This window comes from Engystomops pustulosus, chromosome 4 (assembly GCF_040894005.1).
Source record: "Engystomops pustulosus chromosome 4, aEngPut4.maternal, whole genome shotgun sequence".
In the NCBI taxonomy this organism is placed as follows: domain Eukaryota; kingdom Metazoa; phylum Chordata; class Amphibia; order Anura; family Leptodactylidae; genus Engystomops; species Engystomops pustulosus.
This window is the reverse complement of record NC_092414.1, coordinates 205187909-205206872: the sequence shown is the minus strand read 5'-3', so window position 1 is coordinate 205206872 and position 18964 is coordinate 205187909. Positions and strand designations below refer to the sequence as shown.

The window sequence follows — 18964 nt, the reverse complement described above, 5'->3', positions numbered from 1 at the left end:
CAGACAGTACACAATAAAAAAAACACAGTACAAAAGGTTACAACAAATATACAAATTTATTACACTTGTAGCCAGTGATGTGGGGCGCACGCTGTGGTCACTGTGCCTGATAAAACCAGAGTCCTCCGTCCTCTCCATCACATCCACAGTCTGGGGGAACATTTTCCCAGTTCAGTTTAGAAAATGAAACCAAATCATCTGATTGGCTTCAGAGAAGGACAACAAGCTCCTCCGTAATTCCTTGGAGTGACTCCTATACCACATTATTTATCGTCACGCTTATTATTTGGGCTTTCTGCACCAGTTAATTATATAAAACATATTACACGTCATATTATGACCTGCACGAGTCAAATCAGTGAAGTTTGGCCGTTACCAGGAGCAACCAATACAGCGCAACAAAGTCTCCTGAACAAAGTGCTGGCAGCTTCCTATTGGTTGTATCTGGGGTATCTGTGTAGGCCGGTCATAAGGAGGTGGCACCATCTGTGCTGTTCTCCTCCGAGTCCGGGGCCTTGAGCTTTGAGAGGGCAGCGTGAATCCTGAACAGCGTGCGCGATTCCATGGAGTAATTCTTGTAATTGTTTCTGAAGGAAAAAAAACAACAGATTGGAGTTCGAGAAATCACCAATGTGAAATCTTATTTGTTAGAAATCGATGAAGAATCCCCTTTCCGTAACTTTATTTTTTTCCTCATTCCTACATCGGATCACAGTGACTGTAAGGCTAAAGGCTTCAGTAGGAGCTCTCCCCCACTACTTTAAAAAAAAATTTAAAAATGTTGACACTTCCTTTAGTGGATACTAAATAGCCAATATCCTGAAACAATCTCGAGGTTAATATTAAGCAGGTTCAGACAAGCCCACAGGTGGATCCCCTAGTGGTCACAGAGGGGCAGTTTATGAACTAATCTGTCACCACTAGGGGGAGCCAGCTGTAAACGTATTAGACAGCACACAGCAGCGGCCGCAGCAGGCGTTCAGATGCGGAGGCTCTTACTTGGCACGTCGTAAGAGCGGGATGGCGTCTTCTCCTCGGCGTTGCTGCATGTACAGGAGACTCAGTTCCAGCAAGGAGTTGGGTACTAAGTGGTGGTCGTACTTTATCTTCTTCTCACTGCAGGGGATGACATAACAGTATCTTTAGCTACCGCACCAAGAATCAGTAGTCCATGCACTTCCATCTAACTGCCCCCTCCCCTCTCCATAGAACCTCTATGTAAGATGTCCTTCAGGAGGAATCTAGAACTTGTTCTAGAATGTTGAAAATAATAAAGAATTTTGGAAGAAATGGTCTCCATGCTTTCTGCAGATCATCTCCCCACAAACTCCGGGTTTATATCACAAGGACATCTGGACAAAAAAAAAGCCTCATCTAGAAGGTCATCCAATTAGAGACCCCTGACAATTACTCCAGAGATCCCCCATTCAGACAACAACCTATTACTGAATAACCTACACAAACTGTTTATCCACCTTCAACTAGTGACCTTATACGTAAGCTACACAAACACGACCATTGTACTAACCCACAATAAATGATTCAGGTCATGGGAAACCGTGTATAAGAGTGTGCACAGGGATAGGCATCTTTACATTTACAATCTTATATACGTATACACGGAATTTGGACCCTATGTCACAAGTGCGCTCACAAAAATGTTGTTTTGGCGACAAGTGAAAAGCAGATTTCCTCCATTGTGTGTAGCCACAAAAAAATTATGAATTAGATCATTTGATCCGTTCATCTAAATTGGGATCTAAATTGCATGGAAAACACGAACAAAAATACATTGAGAAATAAGAATGAAGCAGCAAGTCCAATCTACACCAGAATGAATCTACCAATGAAAACTACAGTGCACTGTGCAAAAAACAAGCCCTTATTACCAGTATTGTACATCAACTGAGCTCTTACAAAACCGTGACTCATAATGAAGTTTATAAATATTCGGACTGGCTGTAAATACAATATGTATCATGAATTGCAAGTGTTTTTTTTTTGTTTTTTTTAAACCTTAAAATGGCGCCACTAAAAACTGCAACTCATCGTGCAAAAAACAAGGTTTGATTTATATATTATATTAATATATTAACAGTAATTTGAAAAAAAAAAATGATGGGTCTTGGAATGTAACAGAGTCAAGAGCAGCAGTGGGAGTCATTAGGGAGTCATTGGGCTTGGGAGTCATACGGGACAATTCTTTTTGTGAATAGGACAGCAGTTGGACAACCCCTTTAAGAATGATTGCAGGTTGGTGTCTCCTGACCTCTGGTAGATGTGGGTGAAGCATTGTTCCGCTTGTCCCAGTCTTCCCCGATGCTTCAGACATAGACCTTTCAGAAGTAAAATGGAGCAGTGGTCGTCGTCCTGGTACTCGTTCACTGTAGAGGAGACCATAGAGTGATGCATGGATCCGAGTAGTGTGCAGATGTATCCGAGCCCCCACAACCTCCACACAGCTTACCTGGCTGCTGCAGTAGGCGGTTCTCCGCCACACACAGTATATTCAGAGCGTCTTCTGTCAGCTGCGGGTCTTTGCCCAGCACAGAGAATCCATTCCACAAGTACATCATCTCCTGCAGGACAGAAGAGATCCATCACTACCTAAAGGGAACCTGTCAGCGGATTTTATCCCATTGATCTACCAGCCCCTGCAGAGAGGGGGGATGAGATGTCCTTGTAGAATGTAGAATTGCCCTAAAAAATCTCCCCTAAAGTCAGGAAAATATGACTCTTCTCATCCCATTTTCTCATGAGATGAGTCAATTTTACTGGTTGCAGGGGTAGTGTCACATCTTTGGTTTGACAGCACCTAGAAACAAGCTTGTGGAGTCTTATTAAAGATAAGAATCAGGCTTTCTCTTTGTGAACTACACAACCAGAGATCTTTATCTGCAGTTTGCATTTCCTACAAAGTCTATAGCTGTCTGTATCTCCGGTTCTGTAGCTCACAAGGGTAAAGCCTGATTCTTATTTTTAATATGACTCAAAAAGCATGTAGCATGTAGGTGTTATAGAATAGAAAATAGAGGCATCTGAAGTGATCCGCCCCCTGCAACCACTAAACTTGACTCATCTCGTGTGAAAGTGGAATGAGAAGAGTCATATTTGCCTGACTTTGGGGGATTTTTTTTTTTACTATAGGTAAACAAGTGAGATTTCAAATAAACAAGAGAATTTAGAAAAAGGACATTTCAGACCTGACCTGAGAGGACTAATAGTTTAGTGGGATAAAACCTTATGACAGGTTCCTTATAAAGTCCACAAGAACATAAAACCCCTCACAAGTAAGCAGGATCAGTATCCTCGCAGTCGTACCAAAACATACAATAAAGTTGCATTATTTCTTATCCTAAAAGATGAATAAAGGCTAGGTGACACATTATATGTTCCCAGAAATATCCCAATTGAAAAATATATTATGTACAGCAAAAAACAAACCCTCATCCTGGTATTAAATTTGAAAAATTTACAAAAGAACAGCCCACGATTGTAGTTCGGATGGGCCAGAGGGTCCAAGAAATGTTACTGTGACTGCCGCATAAAGATAAAATAAGGATTTATTAATAAGCCCTGAAATCCATTGTTTTACCTCTTAAAGGCATCACCAGAATTCTTATTTTTTAACGACTACCTCGCCTTAACAATTAAAGATTGGTGGGTGCCTGACACTCTGCACCCCAACAAGATGGTCAAGTTCAGATAAATGCAGCAGCCCCTATGCTTCATCCCAAGCACAGCGCCATACACTGTATAGAGGTTGTGCTTGGTAATGCGGCTCAACTTCAATCATTGGAACAATGCACACGGACCTGTAATTATTAAAATACCTGGAGAGCCCCTTTAAGCTCATCACACACATACAATGGCTGTTACGCTTTCCATCCTGCTCACTCAGTGGGGCAATTACTTCTATGCCAGGGCAGATAAGTAGCTATAAGGTACTTATCTAGAGAAAGTTGGAACTTCCTGGACTTCCCACAATAACATTGTACCCACCAGTGCGGGGACGGGTAAGCGGACCGGATCCTTGTCCTGGTATCTCCTCGCCTTGCGGATGGCGTACTTCTCAGTGGGTGGAGATTTTCCAGCTATTTTCTGTTTCAACGTGGGCACAAGCCTAAGGGGTAATGGAAGAGAAAAGGTTAATGGTTTGTCAGGTCTTTAAATCTAAGGAGGAACCCATGACTGTAGGAACCGAACCTGAACAACTCCACCTCACTCTCGCCGAAAGGTCGTGGGTCGTCAGCAGGGAGCATGCTGAGGAAGGCCGCCTTCATGTACACATACATGGCCTGGGGGAAAGACAAAAGTGTGACCACCACAAGGGGGCAGAGCTGAGGCACCGTCATGGAGGCTTCTACCGAAGCTCCTACACTGGGCAGTGCGGGTAAGTGGCAGTGAGTAGAGGGACAGGTAGGTTAAGGAGAAGGATTGAGGAAGGGTAGGAGGAGGTATCTGGATACCTTGGACCAGCGGTTTTCTTTGCTCAGGAGATCGGCGTAGAAGTAGGCCACCTTCCACATCCCCTTGTAGGCGAAGCACCACATCAGCTCCCAGTAACACATGTGGTGAAACTGCTTCCATGACTGCTGCACAGAGCAACCGAGCTCAAACCAGTGGACGGCCTGAGAGAAGGAACCAAGAATGAGGCCAAAGTGCACCAGGAGGCCGAAGAGACGCCACGAGGAACCCAACTACCAGTGTTATCAGATCAAAATGTATAATCTACGGTAGTGAAGGGGTGAATTGTGTCACAGTGTGCATCACGCCCGTGCCCCGACGCCGCAGTGTGCATCACGCCCGTGCCCCGACGCCGCAGTGTGCATCACGCCCGTGCCCCGACGCCGCAGTGTGCATCACGCCCGTGCCCCGACGCCGCAGTGTGCATCACGCCCGTGCCCCGACGCCGCAGTGTGCACCACGCCCGTGCCCCGACGCCGCAGTGTGCATCACGCCCGTGCCCCGACGCCGCAGTGTGCATCACGCCCGTGCCCCGACGCCGCAGTGTGCATCACGCCCGTGCCCCGACGCCGCAGTGTGCATCACGCCCGTGCCCCGACGCCGCAGTGTGCATCACGCCCGTGCCCCGACGCCGCAGTGTGCATCACGCCCGTGCCCCGACGCCGCAGTGTGCATTATTCCTCTACAGTGGCAGCGGTGTGTGCATTATGCCTGTACCATGATGCTGCAGTGTGCATTATGCCTGCACTGTGACGTTGCTGTGTGCATTATGACCGTACTACGACATCACTGTGTGTAGTTTCTCTGTCTTTCACTTTCATAATATCTTGCGGTTTGACCCTCAATGTCTGTATGACACTATTTGCCGGGGTTTCTTACTTGATCAATGTTGCCTTTAATTTCCTCAATCCTTCCTGCAAAAAACAGGAAGATGGCGCTCTGTAATGAGATAACATATCTATCAGTTATATGTACAGTAGAGGTAATGTAGGACACGTGCAGAAGAGCTTACCGTCAGAAAGTGACTCTTTCAGCAAAAAAAAAAAAAAAAAATAATAAACTACTCAGGGGGAAAAAATTGTCACTGTAAATTATTCGGTTTTATTGCGCCCACTAGATGTCAGCAGAGAGGACAGAACTTCAGGAATGTCTTCTGATTAGTAAGTGATAGTGACTGATACTGGGTCCTAAAACCTCTCTGCTATGAGAGATAAGGACCTACATAGGAGGCAATGGTAGGACCTGTCACAGTGTTTGTAGTAGGTTCCTTTAAGCTGATGGTCGCTACGCTGAGGTGTAAGAACTCGGAAGGTTCTGTAAATACCTTCCATGTTTACTCATACTTAAAATTCCATCTCTGTAGATCTTCTCTCACCTTAGGATATCGACTGAGGTAAGGCTGAAGAAGGGAGTCCGCCTCTGTGACACCATCCTCACCGTTTCCTGTAAGACACAAGACAACATGTCCAGACATTTCTGTAAAAGACTACCAAAACGTTAGTCCTCCTGAATACAATTGCAATCGTCGTACATTGATGTTTGGGCATGTGATGATGGCACCTCCATGGTTATGCAGGAAGACCACGCCTGGAAGAATCTGGGATTAGGTCTGGGTTCAGGAATTATTTCGGAACAGGAGATCAGCCGGAGCTGCTCCAATTCTACTGTACACTAAATAGTTCTGAGGGAAGACCATGGAGTCTGATCATTGAGAGGACATATCTGTGGTCCAAGTTGAGTTGGGGGTTGGGTCTGGGTTCAGAATAAATCTTGGGTTACAGTCACGGAACTTCTATTCATCACAGTTTCACAAATATAGAAGGAGATTGAGCAAATAAGTTTTGTTCTGGGGCCCATACAAGAGGCCATAACAGTCCAAGAACTTCTCAGGGAGGTTCCTGGTGGTGAGCAGAAGCTCCTCTAGTGTCAGCAGTCACCTTCTCAATTCTTCCATACATTACTACAGCCCAACAAGAGGAGACTCACCCAGGATGAAGCTCAGGAAGGTGTAGTAGCAGAGCAGAAGCATGGAGCACAGCAGGGAGCGCAGGTTATAAGACGTGGCGCCTTCATGGAGCTGGCTCAGACCATACTCCTAAGAAGAAGGAGGACACAGTAAGACAGGAGACCGGCTGGGCCTCACCACAAGGTCACGTGTGCCCATGTACGGCCGGGCAGTACTCTACCACAATTTATTCTCCTTATATACAATACCAGGACCCCTGGAAGTATAATATGAAGAGACCTTATCTCCAGAGAATCCGGCAAACTCCAGGATCTTCAGAATCCGCGGAGGAAAGAGGGACAACGTCTGCGGGGAACCAAGACAAGCAGTGAGCAGGATGAAGGCGCTAGACCCATATACGGACGGCGCACTACGCACAGACGTTACTCATTGTGCACTGAGGTACAAGGTCCATTATGATCCAGAGCTGCTTTAACAATTCTGAAAGCTTCAGAGCTGAAACCTCGGAGGATTCCCTGCTTGTTCAGTCACTGCAGTTGGGTTACTCGGCTGTACGCCAGGCGCGTGCCCAGACTAGTGTGTATGGGGATTCCTCTATCCTGACCCAATGCCAGAGAAAGAAGGGGTGAGCATGCCCAATATTTTGTTCTTAAGAGACATAACTCACCAAGGGCTTTGATTCTCCTACCCACTAGGGCAGTGATGGCGAACCTTTTTGCAGCCGAGTGCCAAAATTGCAACCCCAACCCCCCCTTATTTACAGCGAGGTGCCAACCAAAAATTAAAGCAGTAACTTATTTCTCCCTATTTTTCAACAACGTTCGATCATACTGGCCTCCTGAGAACAAGATGGAAAATTTGCATCATTGTAGCTTCTTTCCAGTGTCCCTCTGTACACAGAGAATTGTGGGGCCAGCAGGAGGTCCTCCAAAGATAATTCAGCCCCGTCTACTCATTCTCCCTCTTCCTACAGTCCCAAGTAGCGAAGTAAGTATCACTTTAAAATATGTCCTGTCTGGTGTGCTGGGGTGATGGCCTGGGTGCCCACAGAAAGGGCTCTGGGTGCCGCCTCTGGCACCCGTGCCATAGGTTCGCCACCACTGCACTAGGGGGTCCAGCGGTGATCTAGTCACTTTCTTATTAGATGGGGATGGGGGGGGGGGCTGGTGGTACTTTGCACTCCTCCCCTTAAGGGGGAGGTCTGTCAGTGCTTTACTCTCCTCCCCTTATGGGTGTGTGTGTCTGTCATTGCTTTAGTCTCCTCCCCTTAAGGGGGGCTGTCGGGTGCTTTAGTCTCCTCCCCTTTAGGGGGGTTCTGGTGGTGCTTCAGTCTCCTCCCCTTAAGGGGGGGGGGTTGTCAGTGCTTTAGTCTCCTCCCCTTAAGGGGGGGGGGTCTGTCAGTGCTTAAGTCTCCTCCCCTTAAAGGGGGGGGGAGGTCTGTCAGAGTTTTAGTCTCCTCCCCTTTAGTGGGGGGGTGTCTGTCAGTGCTTTAGCCTCCTTCCCTTAAGGGGGTCTGTCGGTGCTTTAGTCTCCTCCCCTTTAGGGGGGGTCTGTCGGTGCTTTAGTCTCCTCCCCTTTAGTGGAGGGGGTCTGTCGGTGCTTTAGTCTCCTCCCCTTAAGGTGGAGGGGGTCTGTCAGTGCTTTAGTCTCCTCCCCTTAAGGTGGGGTGGTCTGTCAGTGCTTTAGTCTCCTCCCCTTAAGGTGGGGTGGTCTGTCAGTGCTTTAGTCTCCTCCCCTTAAGGTGGGGTGGTCTGTCAGTGCTTTAGTCTCCTCCCCTTAAGGTGGGGTGGTCTGTCAGTGCTTTAGTCTCCTCCCCTTAAGGTGGAGGGGGTCTGTCAGTGGTTTAGTCTCCTGATTTATGCTCCTTCCTATTGAAGACCCGTCACCTTACAATAGGGTAAGTATGGGAAGGGAATATCGGAGGGTGTGCGGCCACTTTAACTCTCCAGTCTTCATTATAGCAGCACAGCAATCTTTTGGGGCATCTTAAACATCCTGCAGATTATTTCAATTTACAACTAGCAGAACTATGATTACAGCTCCGGATATTATTAGTCAGAAACCAAGTAACATACAATAGGCAGAGCTGGATATAGCAATCACTGGAGATCTTAGGACCATAGGAAGTTTTAAGTACATAGAGGTAAGTCCCTGTGATTTCCCAAATCCAGGCACCTTAATGGGGGCTTGTAATGGGTTACACTTACCCCCTTTCCCTGTAATGTACCACATACATATAATTACCTGAGAATAAAACTCCTCTGGCAGCAAAAGAATAAGAAGAAAAGTATAAGAAGTAATAGAGACCCAACAAACCCGGGTCCAGAATCATCAACTTCCTAAATTATTCAAATCTCCCCCAATTTCCTGAATCCAACAATCCACACAAACATTATCCAGGATGGACAATACTCACCAGATTAAACGCTCCAATGCCCAAAGAGACGCCGCCCTGCAGGTGAACGTGGGAATCGCCCTTTTGGAAGCCATTAGACTGGATGAAGTTATTTAGATCCCTGGAAATAAATTTTATTTTAATAACCCCCGAGGACCAAAGATCATCACCACAAGCAGAAACCCCCCACCACCTGGAGGCGCTACAGAATAATAAACCCGCTATTCTCAATCACAGATCTTACCTGTAGATGATGTAACTGTTTCGAACCTTCATTCCACCCTTAATAAAATTGATCATATTCTCATCCTGTATAAAGAAACCAACAGGGGTTATAATTATGGACTTAAGGAGAGTAGTTCTATTCCTGTACATGGAGGGGCAGTATTATAGCAGTTCTATTCCTGTACATGGAGGGGCAGTATTATAGCAGTTCTATTCCTGTACATGGAGGGGCAGTATTATAGCAGTTCTATTCCTGTACATGGAGGGGCAGTATTATAGCAGTTCTATTCCTGTACATGGAGGGGCAGTATTATAGCAGTTCTATTCCTGTACATGGAGGGGCAGTATTATAGCAGTTCTATTCCTGTACATGGAGGGGCAGTATTATAGCAGTTCTATTCCTGTACATGGAGGGGCAGTATTATAGCAGTTCTATTCCTGTACATGGAGGGGCAGTATTATAGCAGTTCTATTCCTGTACATGGAGGGGCAGTATTATAGCAGTTCTATTCCTGTACATGGAGGGGCAGTATTATAGCAGTTCTATTCCTGTACATGGAGGGGCAGTATTATAGCAGTTCTATTCCTGTACATGGAGGGGCAGTATTATAGCAGTTCTATTCCTGTACATGGAGGGGCAGTATTATAGCAGTTCTATTCCTGTACATGGAGGGGCAGTATTATAGTAGTTATATTCTTGTACATAGGGGGCAGTATTATAGTAGTTATATTCTTGTACATAGGGGGCAGTATTATAGTAGTTATATTCCTGTACATAGGGGGCAGTATTATAGTAGTTTTGTCTTGAAGTATAAGAGGAACATTATGATACAGCAGAATCCAAGCTAAGGAATCATTATTCAGCATTTTACATGAATTTCTCGAGATAAAAAACACATGAAGTTGTATTTTTGGGTTGTTCTCTCATAGATGACACTCAAAGAATTTAAAAAGAGTTTTACTTGAAGAACATCATGACGTACCTGCAGGAAGATCAGAGCCGCTCGCTGTAGCAAACATTCGGCATAGCAAACCTCTGCGTGTGCCTCCACTATAAACAATACATAAATCTTGATTAATATAGCGCCGTCATATTCCGCAGCGCTGTACAGGACAAGGGGCACTTATACAGACAAGATAATTACAGAGTCATAAATAGTCCTCAGGTGAAATGATAGGGATGAGTCCCCTGCTCGCAAGAGCTTACAATCCGTGATGAATCGGGGGTGACCTGTACAACCTACCCACAGCTGAGGATTTGCACCATTGTATCTCGTAGCAAACATCTCACCTTCTGTAAAGGTTTCCGCTCCGGATTTATTAATGAGGGAACTTCTTTTCCGGAATCTGAAACATGAAACTCATCCCCATAAGACAAAGAGCAATCACATACTGGAAAGTGGAGCTCCCCTCGAAAAAAAAATGAACAAGTTTTACCGCTGACATATTTCTTGTGCCTCCTTCATGACCTGCCCGGCGTTGATGATGTCATCGTGTTCAAAGGTCATCATGGCCTGCATCTCCAGGATAGTGCCGTACACCAGGCTGTGGTACATACTGTCCTTAGCCCTACGGGAAGCGAGAGGGTCATGTTAGGAAGGATGTTTTATTATTTTATCTGTTTTTATTATTATTTTGGGTCCTGTTTTCTGTACAGGTTATGGAGGCGGCCATCTTGCTGGTTTACAGCAGTTCAGAGATTTGCTTTACGGCATCTCTTGAGCTCCATCACCTTGGCTGCAGGAGATCCAGACTTTCATTAAAGCGGTTGTTCAGGAACAGATTCAGAGCGTCCATACAGTCAGCGAGGTCCCGGGAGAGGTCCATGTTAGCCCTGTAGACATCAAACAACACGTTCTCTTAAAGGGGAACTCTACTGACGAGCATTATGTGAATTTATACTCTACAAATATAATCATTACATAGATTATGTGCAAACGAGAACTTAGAGAGAGTCCGAAAGGCAACTAAGTCAATATGGGGAAGTTTGCTTTAAAGGGAATGTGTCAAATGTTGACCATGCAGATTACAGTGTTAGTTATTGTCCCTGGTGAGCAGATCTTTGTTTAACCCCTTCCCCCCCCCCCCCAGATGCCCTTTATTCATTTTACTTATCAGTTTTTTTGCTCAAAAGCCATAAGTCACCGTGTTATATCCAATGTTGTGTACTGGAAGCTGTAGTGCAACTGATATATAAAAAAATATATATATATATATTTTTTTTAAAAACGCATTTGCGCCATTTTCTTGTTGGATTTGATTTTACGGCTTTCACTGTGCGCTCCAAATGACATCTCCTCTATATTCTCCTCTGATTGATACAGGTTTTATTATTTTTTGATATATTTTAAATCTTTTCACACTCCAGTGTCATTTTTGTGGGAGGAGCTAGTGTTTTCATTGCTAGTATTTTAGAGACTGTCCAGCTTGTCTTCATTAAAAAATTTTGTGCGCTGTGCAATAGGGTTGATCCGGACCTTTGGGCACAATTTTTTCGGACATGTTTTTGTCCGTTTATTTTTAGTTCAGTTCTGGGGAAAAGGGGAATTATTTAAACTTTTAGACACAATTTGATGAGGTCATTCTATCTGCCGGCTTCAGAGCCTCCTACAGCCACACATAGTAGAAAATGCATAGAAGAACTGTCAGAAATGGCGCTGCTGTTTCGGGGGAACAGGTAAAGAGAATGTGTTTTATTTTTTAATGTAGGGAATTTTAATAGGGTTCACATACATTGAAGGGGGGGGGGGGGTCTACAGAAAGTGGGGCATTCTATATAAGGGGCTATAGAAAATGGACTATTATAAAGGATCGGACTACAGAAAAGTATAGACTTAAAGTTGGTGACTATTGGCCACTGCGTAGGGCCAAGGTGCCCATTGGCTACTGTGTGGGGGCCACGGCCACCACTGGTTGCTGCATGTGGTCATATATTGGCAATGCAGGCGTCTCAGGTTATTTAACTACACGCGGTCCCCTACTTAAGAACACTCGACTTACATACGACCCCTAGTTACAAACGGAGCCCTGGATGTTGGTAATTTACTGTACTTTAGTCCTAGGCTACAATAATCAGCTGTAACAGTTATCACAGGCGTCTGTAATGAAGCTTTATTATTAATCCTGGTTCTTATGACAACCCAACATTTTTAAAATCCAATTATCACAGAGACCAAAAAAGTTCTATCTGGGATTACAATGATAAAATATACAGTTCTGACTTACATACAAACTCAACTTAAGAACAAACCTACAGACCCTATCTTGTATGTATCCCGGGGACTGCCTGTACATGTTCAGCTCTGTGGTTCCCTTGAAAAGGCGGATTGTAATGGTAATACTGTATAAATGGCTCACACTGCTGCGCACTAGGCTCACACTGCTGCGCACTAGGCTCACACTGCTGCGCACTAGGCTCACACTGCTGCGCACTAGGCTCACACTGCTGCGCACTTTTCACTGGTAAAAGTTGTGTCAGGTTCACAATTGTGTACTACACCATTTACTGTGGCGGAAGTGGAACAGCATAAAACAAGGATCTGGGAGCACAGCAGTGTGAGGACATAAAGGTACATGTGGAGAAGTTACCAAATTGGATATAAAACTTGTTTTAGTAGTTGTCCTAGTACTACTGCTGCTACTAATAACACAAGAGACATTTCTGAGACATTACTGACGCTTTCATACCCCGACCATCTGTGGGAACATCCCGACTTTCAATATAAGCAGCGAAATCATAAAGTTATATAAAAGTCATCAATTGTCAGTCAAGGAATCTTATTAGATATTCAACCAAGAACCATTTCAGGACGTTTGAAGGTCCTAAAACCACATATTGAAAGCAGACAGAAGCGACACATCCTCCATTCCCCAAAAACTTGATTCCACAACCATATTTTATAATGTGAAGTGCAGACTGGATGGGGCTATAATATTCATACAGCCCAGGGCCCATGGCAGTCTTAATCCGTTCCTGGGTATCACCCATGTTTACTGATGGTGGAGTATGAAAAAGTCTCACACATATAATCATTAATGAAGGGTCATTACATATCTAATACAATAAACACTGAAAAACAGAACAAACCAACAAAACGCCAAGTAAGATGTAACAGGGGTAATAAGAGGATCAGGAGCCGGGTTACTGTAATAAGATGTTACAGGGGTAATAAGAGAATCAGGAGCCGGGTTACTGTAATAAGATGTTACAGGGGTAATAAGAGGATCAGGAGCCGGGTTACTGTAATAATATGTTACAGGGGTAATAAGAGGATCAGGAGCCGGGTTACTGTAATAAGATGTTACAGGGGTAATAAGAGGATCAGGAGCCGGGTTACTGTAATAAGATGTTACAGGGGTAATAAGGGGATCAGGAGCCGGGGTACTGTAATAAGATGTTACAGGGGTAATAAGAGGATCAGGAGCCGGGTTACTGTAATAAGATGTTACTGGGCAATAAGAGGATCAGGAGCCGGGTGACTGTAATAAGATGTTACAGGGGTAATAAGAGGATCAGGAGCCGGGTTACTGTAATAAGATGTTACAGGGGTAATAAGGGGATCAGGAGCCGGGTTACTGTAATAAGATGTTACAGGGGTAATAAGAGGATCAGGAGCCGGGTTACTGTAATAAGATGTTACAGGGGTAATAAGAGGATCAGGAGCCGGGTTACTGTAATAAGATGTTACAGGGGTAATAAGAGGATCAGGAGCCGGGTTACTGTAATAAGATGTTACAGGGGTAATAAGAGGAGCAGGAGCCGGGTTACTGTAATAAGATGTTACAGAGGTAATAAGAGGATCAGGAGCCGGGTTACTGTAATAAGATGTTACAGGGGTAATAAGAGGATCAGGAGCCAGGTTACTGTAATAAGATGTTACAGGGGTAATAAGAGGACCAGGAGCCGGGTTACTGTAATAAGATGTTACAGGGGTAATAAGAGGAGCAGGAGCCGGGTTACTGTAATAAGATGTTACAGGGGTAATAAGAGGATCAGGAGCCGGGTTACTGTAATAAGATGTTACAGGGGTAATAGGAGGATCAGGAGCCGGGTTACTGTAATAAGATGTTACAGGGGTAATAAGAGGATCAGGAGCCGGGTTACTGTAATAAGATGTTACAGGGTAATAAGAGGATCAGGAGCCGGGTTACTGTAATAAGATGTTACAGGGGTAATTGGAGGATCAGGAGCCGGGTTACTGTAATAAGATGTTACAGGGGGAATAAGGGGATCAGGAGCCGGGTTACTGTAATAAGATGTTACAGGGTAATAAGAGGATCAGGAGCCGGGTTACTGTAATAAGATGTTACAGGGGTAATAAGAGGATCAGGAGCCGGGTTACTGTAATAAGATGTTACAGGGGGAATAAGGGGATCAGGAGCCGGGTTACTGTAATAGGAAGTTACGGGGGTAATAAGAGGATCAGGAGCCGGGTTACTGTAATAGGAAGTTACGGGGGTAATAAGAGGATCAGGAGCCGGGTTACTGTAATAAGATGTTACAGGGGTAATAGGAGGATCAGGAGCCAGGTTACTGTAATAAGATGATGTACAGGAGATGAGGTGCGGGGTTACCTGGGTACATGTGACATCATTCCCTGTGCAGTGAATGTCAGGTATTTGGGTGATGTGTGACCCTGCTGTAGTGGTGCTGGGTGTGGAGAGGGCAGGTTGTGTAGCAGGGTAGGAGGGAGATGTATCAGGAATAACAGGAGTGGCAGGATGTAATGGAGATCACAGCTGGTGGCTATAGAAATCCGCACTCATCCAGACATAGAGGTGTTTGTGGTGTCTGTGGATCAGGGTCAGGAGGTGCAGGACAAATCCCTTTAACAACAAACTTCACACTGACAGATTGTAACAGAAAGCAGAACATTCAGTAATGGAGAAGACATAGGACAGGTGATATTACCCACATCATAGTCTGGTCCTTAGAGGAGTCAATGCGGCCGGGCGGCAGAGCAGTGTGTGACTACTTAGCGCTCAGGTAGGTGATCAGCCCCCGCCACACATGACACATCACACGCCGCCTGCCCCGAGGATCCTGCTCCCTGCTGTGCCGCGGCCCCGCCCACTGACACCTGTGCCGGGGAGGGGCTGCCCTCCGCCACGCCCAGTGACACGTAGAGCGTCCAGGTGAGAGCCACGCCCCCGGAGCTGTGCAGGTGTAAGCTGTAATGTGTTGCCAGGAGACAGGAATGTATGTAATGTGTATGTAGGGGGAGTCATGTATGACACAGGCACGTGTGCTGCATGTAATGTGTACGGAGCATGCCCCATAGTACCAGTCACTGATGGGGTGCAGGGGTATATGTATAGGGTGCAGCTGTATAGGGTGTAGGTGTAAAGGGTGCAGCAGTATAGGGTGTAGGTGTATAGGGTGCAGGGGTATAGGGTGCAGGGGTGCAGCTGTATAGGGTGTAGCTGTATAGGTGCAACTGTATAGGGTGTAAGTGTATAGGGTGCAGGGGTATAGGTGTATAGGGTGCAGGTGTATAGGGTGAAGGGGTGCAGCTGTATAGGGTGCAGGTATATAGGGTGCAGTGCTGCAGCTGTATAGGGTGTAGGTGTATAGGGTGCAGGGGTGCAGCTGTATAGGGTGCAGTGGTGCAGCTGTATAGGGTGCAGGTATATAGGGTGCAGTGGTGCAGCTGTATAGGGTGTAGGTGTATAGGGTGTATGTGTATAGGGTGCAGCTGTATAGGGTGTAGGTGTATAGGGTGAAGGGGTGCAGCTGTATAGCGTGTAGGTGTATAGGGTGAAGGGGTGCAGCTGTATATGGTGTAGGTGTACAGGGTGCAGGGGTGCAGCTGTATATGGTGTAGGTGTACAGGGTGCAGGGGTGCAGCTGTATAGGGTGTAGGTGTAAAGGGTGCAGGGGTACAGCTGTATAGGGTGTATGTGTATAGGGTGAAGGGGTGCAGCTGTATAGGGTGCAGGGGTGCAGCTGTATATGGTGTAGGTGTACAGGGTGCAGGGGTGCAGCTGTATAGGGTGCAGGGGTGCAGCTGTATAGGGTGTATGTGTATAGGGTGAAGGGGTGCAGCTGTATATGGTGTAGGTGTATAGGGTGAAGGGGTGCAGCTGTATATGGTGTAGGTGTACAGGGTGCAGGGGTGCAGCTGTATATGGTGTAGGTGTACAGGGTGCAGGGGTGCAGCTGTATAGGGTGTAGGTGTAAAGGGTGCAGGGGTACAGCTGTATAGGGTGTATGTGTATAGGGTGAAGGGGTGCAGCTGTATAGGGTGCAGGGGTGCAGCTGTATATGGTGTAGGTGTACAGGGTGCAGGGGTGCAGCTGTATAGGGTGCAGGGGTGCAGCTGTATAGGGTGTATGTGTATAGGGTGCAGGGGTACAGCTGTATAGGGTGTATGTGTATAGGGTGTAGGTGTATAGGGTGCAGGTATATAGGGTGCAGTGGTGCAGCTGTATAGGGTACATGTGTATTGGATTGCAGGGGTGTAGCTGTACAGTGTGCCGCTTCAGGTCATATGATCACCTGACATTGGCCCCCATATGCTCTGTAATATGTGTATAATACAATACATATAACTGATGCTATGATATACCATATGTATATTCCCCCGCTGGGTGGTGTAGTGCACTCTGCCCCTGGTCACATGTTACAGGTGTCTTCACTCCGTTCTTCTCCCGATCATTGTATTTTCAGAAAACTTCCCGAACCGGATTCTCCAGGATGCAGGGGCCGGACAGACCGCACGGCATTAACTCCTTCACATCACTTGTGTCACCGCAGAGCTCAGCAGCAGAGCTACAGGGGGCCATAGGTGGCATGAAAACCCCTCTACTATCATAAGTATCTCATACAGGAAGGTGGGGCCCCAGTGTAGCCCCTGAGGGTGGGCAGGTAGACCTTGTACATTATTGGCATTGCCCCTGTGGGTCGGATTGTGGGGGCATTTCTGACTGATTTTGTGACTGATACCTCTGCATCCGCAGAACAATGTGCCAACAGCAGCAGTACAGATAAGCGGAACACACAATAACTGCAGGTCCTCTCCAACACAAGCCCCAATAACTGCAGGTCCTCTCCAACACAAGCCCCAGTAACTGCAGGTCCTCTCCAACACAAGCCCCAGTAACTGCAGCTCCTCTCCAACACAAGCCCCAGTAACTGCAGGTCCTCTCCAACACAAGCCCCAGTAACTGCAGGTCCTCACCAACACAAGCCCCAGTTACTGCAGGTCCTCTCCAACACAAGCCCCAGTTACTGCAGGTCTTCTCCAACACTAAATGCCCCAATAACTGCAGGTCCTCTCCAACACAAGCCCCAGTTACGGCAGGTCTTCTCCAACACAAGCCCCAGTAACTGCAGGTCCTCTCCAACACAAGCCCCAGTAACGCCAGGTCCTCTCCAACACAAGCCCCAGTAACGCCAGGTCCTCTCCAACACAAGCCCCAGTTACTGCAGGTCCTGTCCACTACATGCCCCAATAGCGCCAGGTCCTGTCCACTACATGTCCCAATAACTGCTGGTCCTCTCCAACACAAGCCCCAATAACGGCAGGTCCTGTCCACTACATGCCCCAATAACTGCAGGTCCTCTCCAACACAAGCCACAGTAACTACAGGTCCTGTCCACTACATGCCCCAATAACTGCAGGTCCTCTCCAACACAAGCCCCAGTAACTGCAGGTCCTGTCCACTACATGCCCCAATAGCGCCAGGTCCTGTCCACTACATGTCCCAATAACTGCTGGTCCTCTCCAACACAAGCGCCAATAACGGCAGGTCCTGTCCAACACAAGCCCCAGTAACGCCAGGTCCTCTCCAACACAAGCCCCAGTAACGGCAGGTCCTCTCCAACACAAGCCCCAGTAACTGCAGGTCCTGTCCACTACATGCCCCAATAACTGCAGGTCCTCTCCAACACAAGCCCCAGTAACGGCAGGTCCTCTCCAACACAAGCCCCAGTAACGGCAGGTCCTCTCCAACACAAGCCCCAGTAACAGCAGGTCCTCTCCAACACATGCCCCAGTAACGGCAGGTCCTGTCCACTACATGCCCCAATAACGCCAGGTCCTGTCCACTACATGTCCCAATAACTGCTGGTCCTCTCCAACACAAGCCCCAATAACGGCAGGTCCTGTCCAACACAAGCCCCAGTAACTGCAGGTCCTCTCCAACACAAGCCCCAATAACGGCAGGTCCTGTCCAACACAAGCCCCAGTAACTGCAGGTCCTCTCCAACATAATACCCCAGTAATTGCATTTCTGACTGATTTTGTGACTGATACCTCTGCATCCGCAGAACAATGTGCCAACAGTAGCAGTACAGATAAGCGGAACACACAATAACTGCAGGTCCTCTCCAACACAAGCCCCAGCAACTGCAGGTCCTGTCCAACACAAGCCCCAATAACTGCAGGTCCTCTCCAACACAAGCCCCAGTAACTGCAGGTCCTCTCCAACACAAGCCCCAGTAACTGCAGGTCCTCACCAACACAAGCCCCAGTTACTGCAGGTCTTCTCCAACACTAAATGCCCCAATAACTGCAGGTCCTCTCCAACACAAGCCCCAGTAACTGCAGGTCCTCTCCAACACAAGCCCCAGTAACTGCAGGTCCTCTCCAACACAAGCCCCAGTAACTGCAGGTCCTCTCCAACACAAGCCCCAGTAACGCCAGGTCCTCTCCAACACAAGCCCCAGTAACGCCAGGTCCTCTCCAACACAAGCCCCAGTTACTGCAGGTCCTGTCCACTACATGTCCCAATAACTGCTGGTCCTCTCCAACACAAGCCCCAATAATGGCAGGTCCTGTCCACTACATGCCCCAATAACTGCAGGTCCTTTCCAACACAAGCCACAGTAACTGCAGGTCCTGTCCACTACATGCCCCAATAACTGCAGGTCCTCTCCAACACAAGCCCCAGTAACTGCAGGTCCTGTC

General features: G+C 46.8%; 1 protein-coding gene across 3 annotated transcripts; it reads right to left on the bottom strand.

Moving 5' to 3' along the window:
• Positions 1-37: 37 nt before the first annotated feature.
• On the bottom strand, positions 38-15179 carry LOC140128137 (tetratricopeptide repeat protein 39A-like). 3 transcript variants are annotated; one of them, XM_072149582.1, is made up of 18 exons: positions 14965-15179; positions 10786-10887; positions 10491-10622; positions 10345-10400; positions 10037-10104; positions 9073-9137; positions 8850-8949; positions 6713-6778; positions 6454-6562; positions 5843-5910; positions 5347-5406; positions 4470-4631; positions 4207-4298; positions 4003-4123; positions 2468-2579; positions 2270-2384; positions 1000-1116; positions 38-587 (listed from the first exon to the last, which is right to left on the bottom strand). In XM_072149582.1, the coding sequence occupies exons 2-18, from the start codon at positions 10878-10880 to the stop codon at positions 467-469; spliced, it is 1659 nt and encodes a 552-aa protein (XP_072005683.1). In that variant the 5' UTR covers positions 10881-10887; positions 14965-15179; the 3' UTR covers positions 38-466. The 3 variants fall into 3 exon arrangements, with proteins under 3 accessions (XP_072005683.1, XP_072005682.1, XP_072005681.1); XM_072149581.1 differs by having other exon boundaries at positions 14969-15178; XM_072149580.1 differs by lacking the exon at positions 14965-15179 and adding an exon at positions 14628-14659.
• Between the last annotated feature and the right edge of the window lie 3785 nt (positions 15180-18964).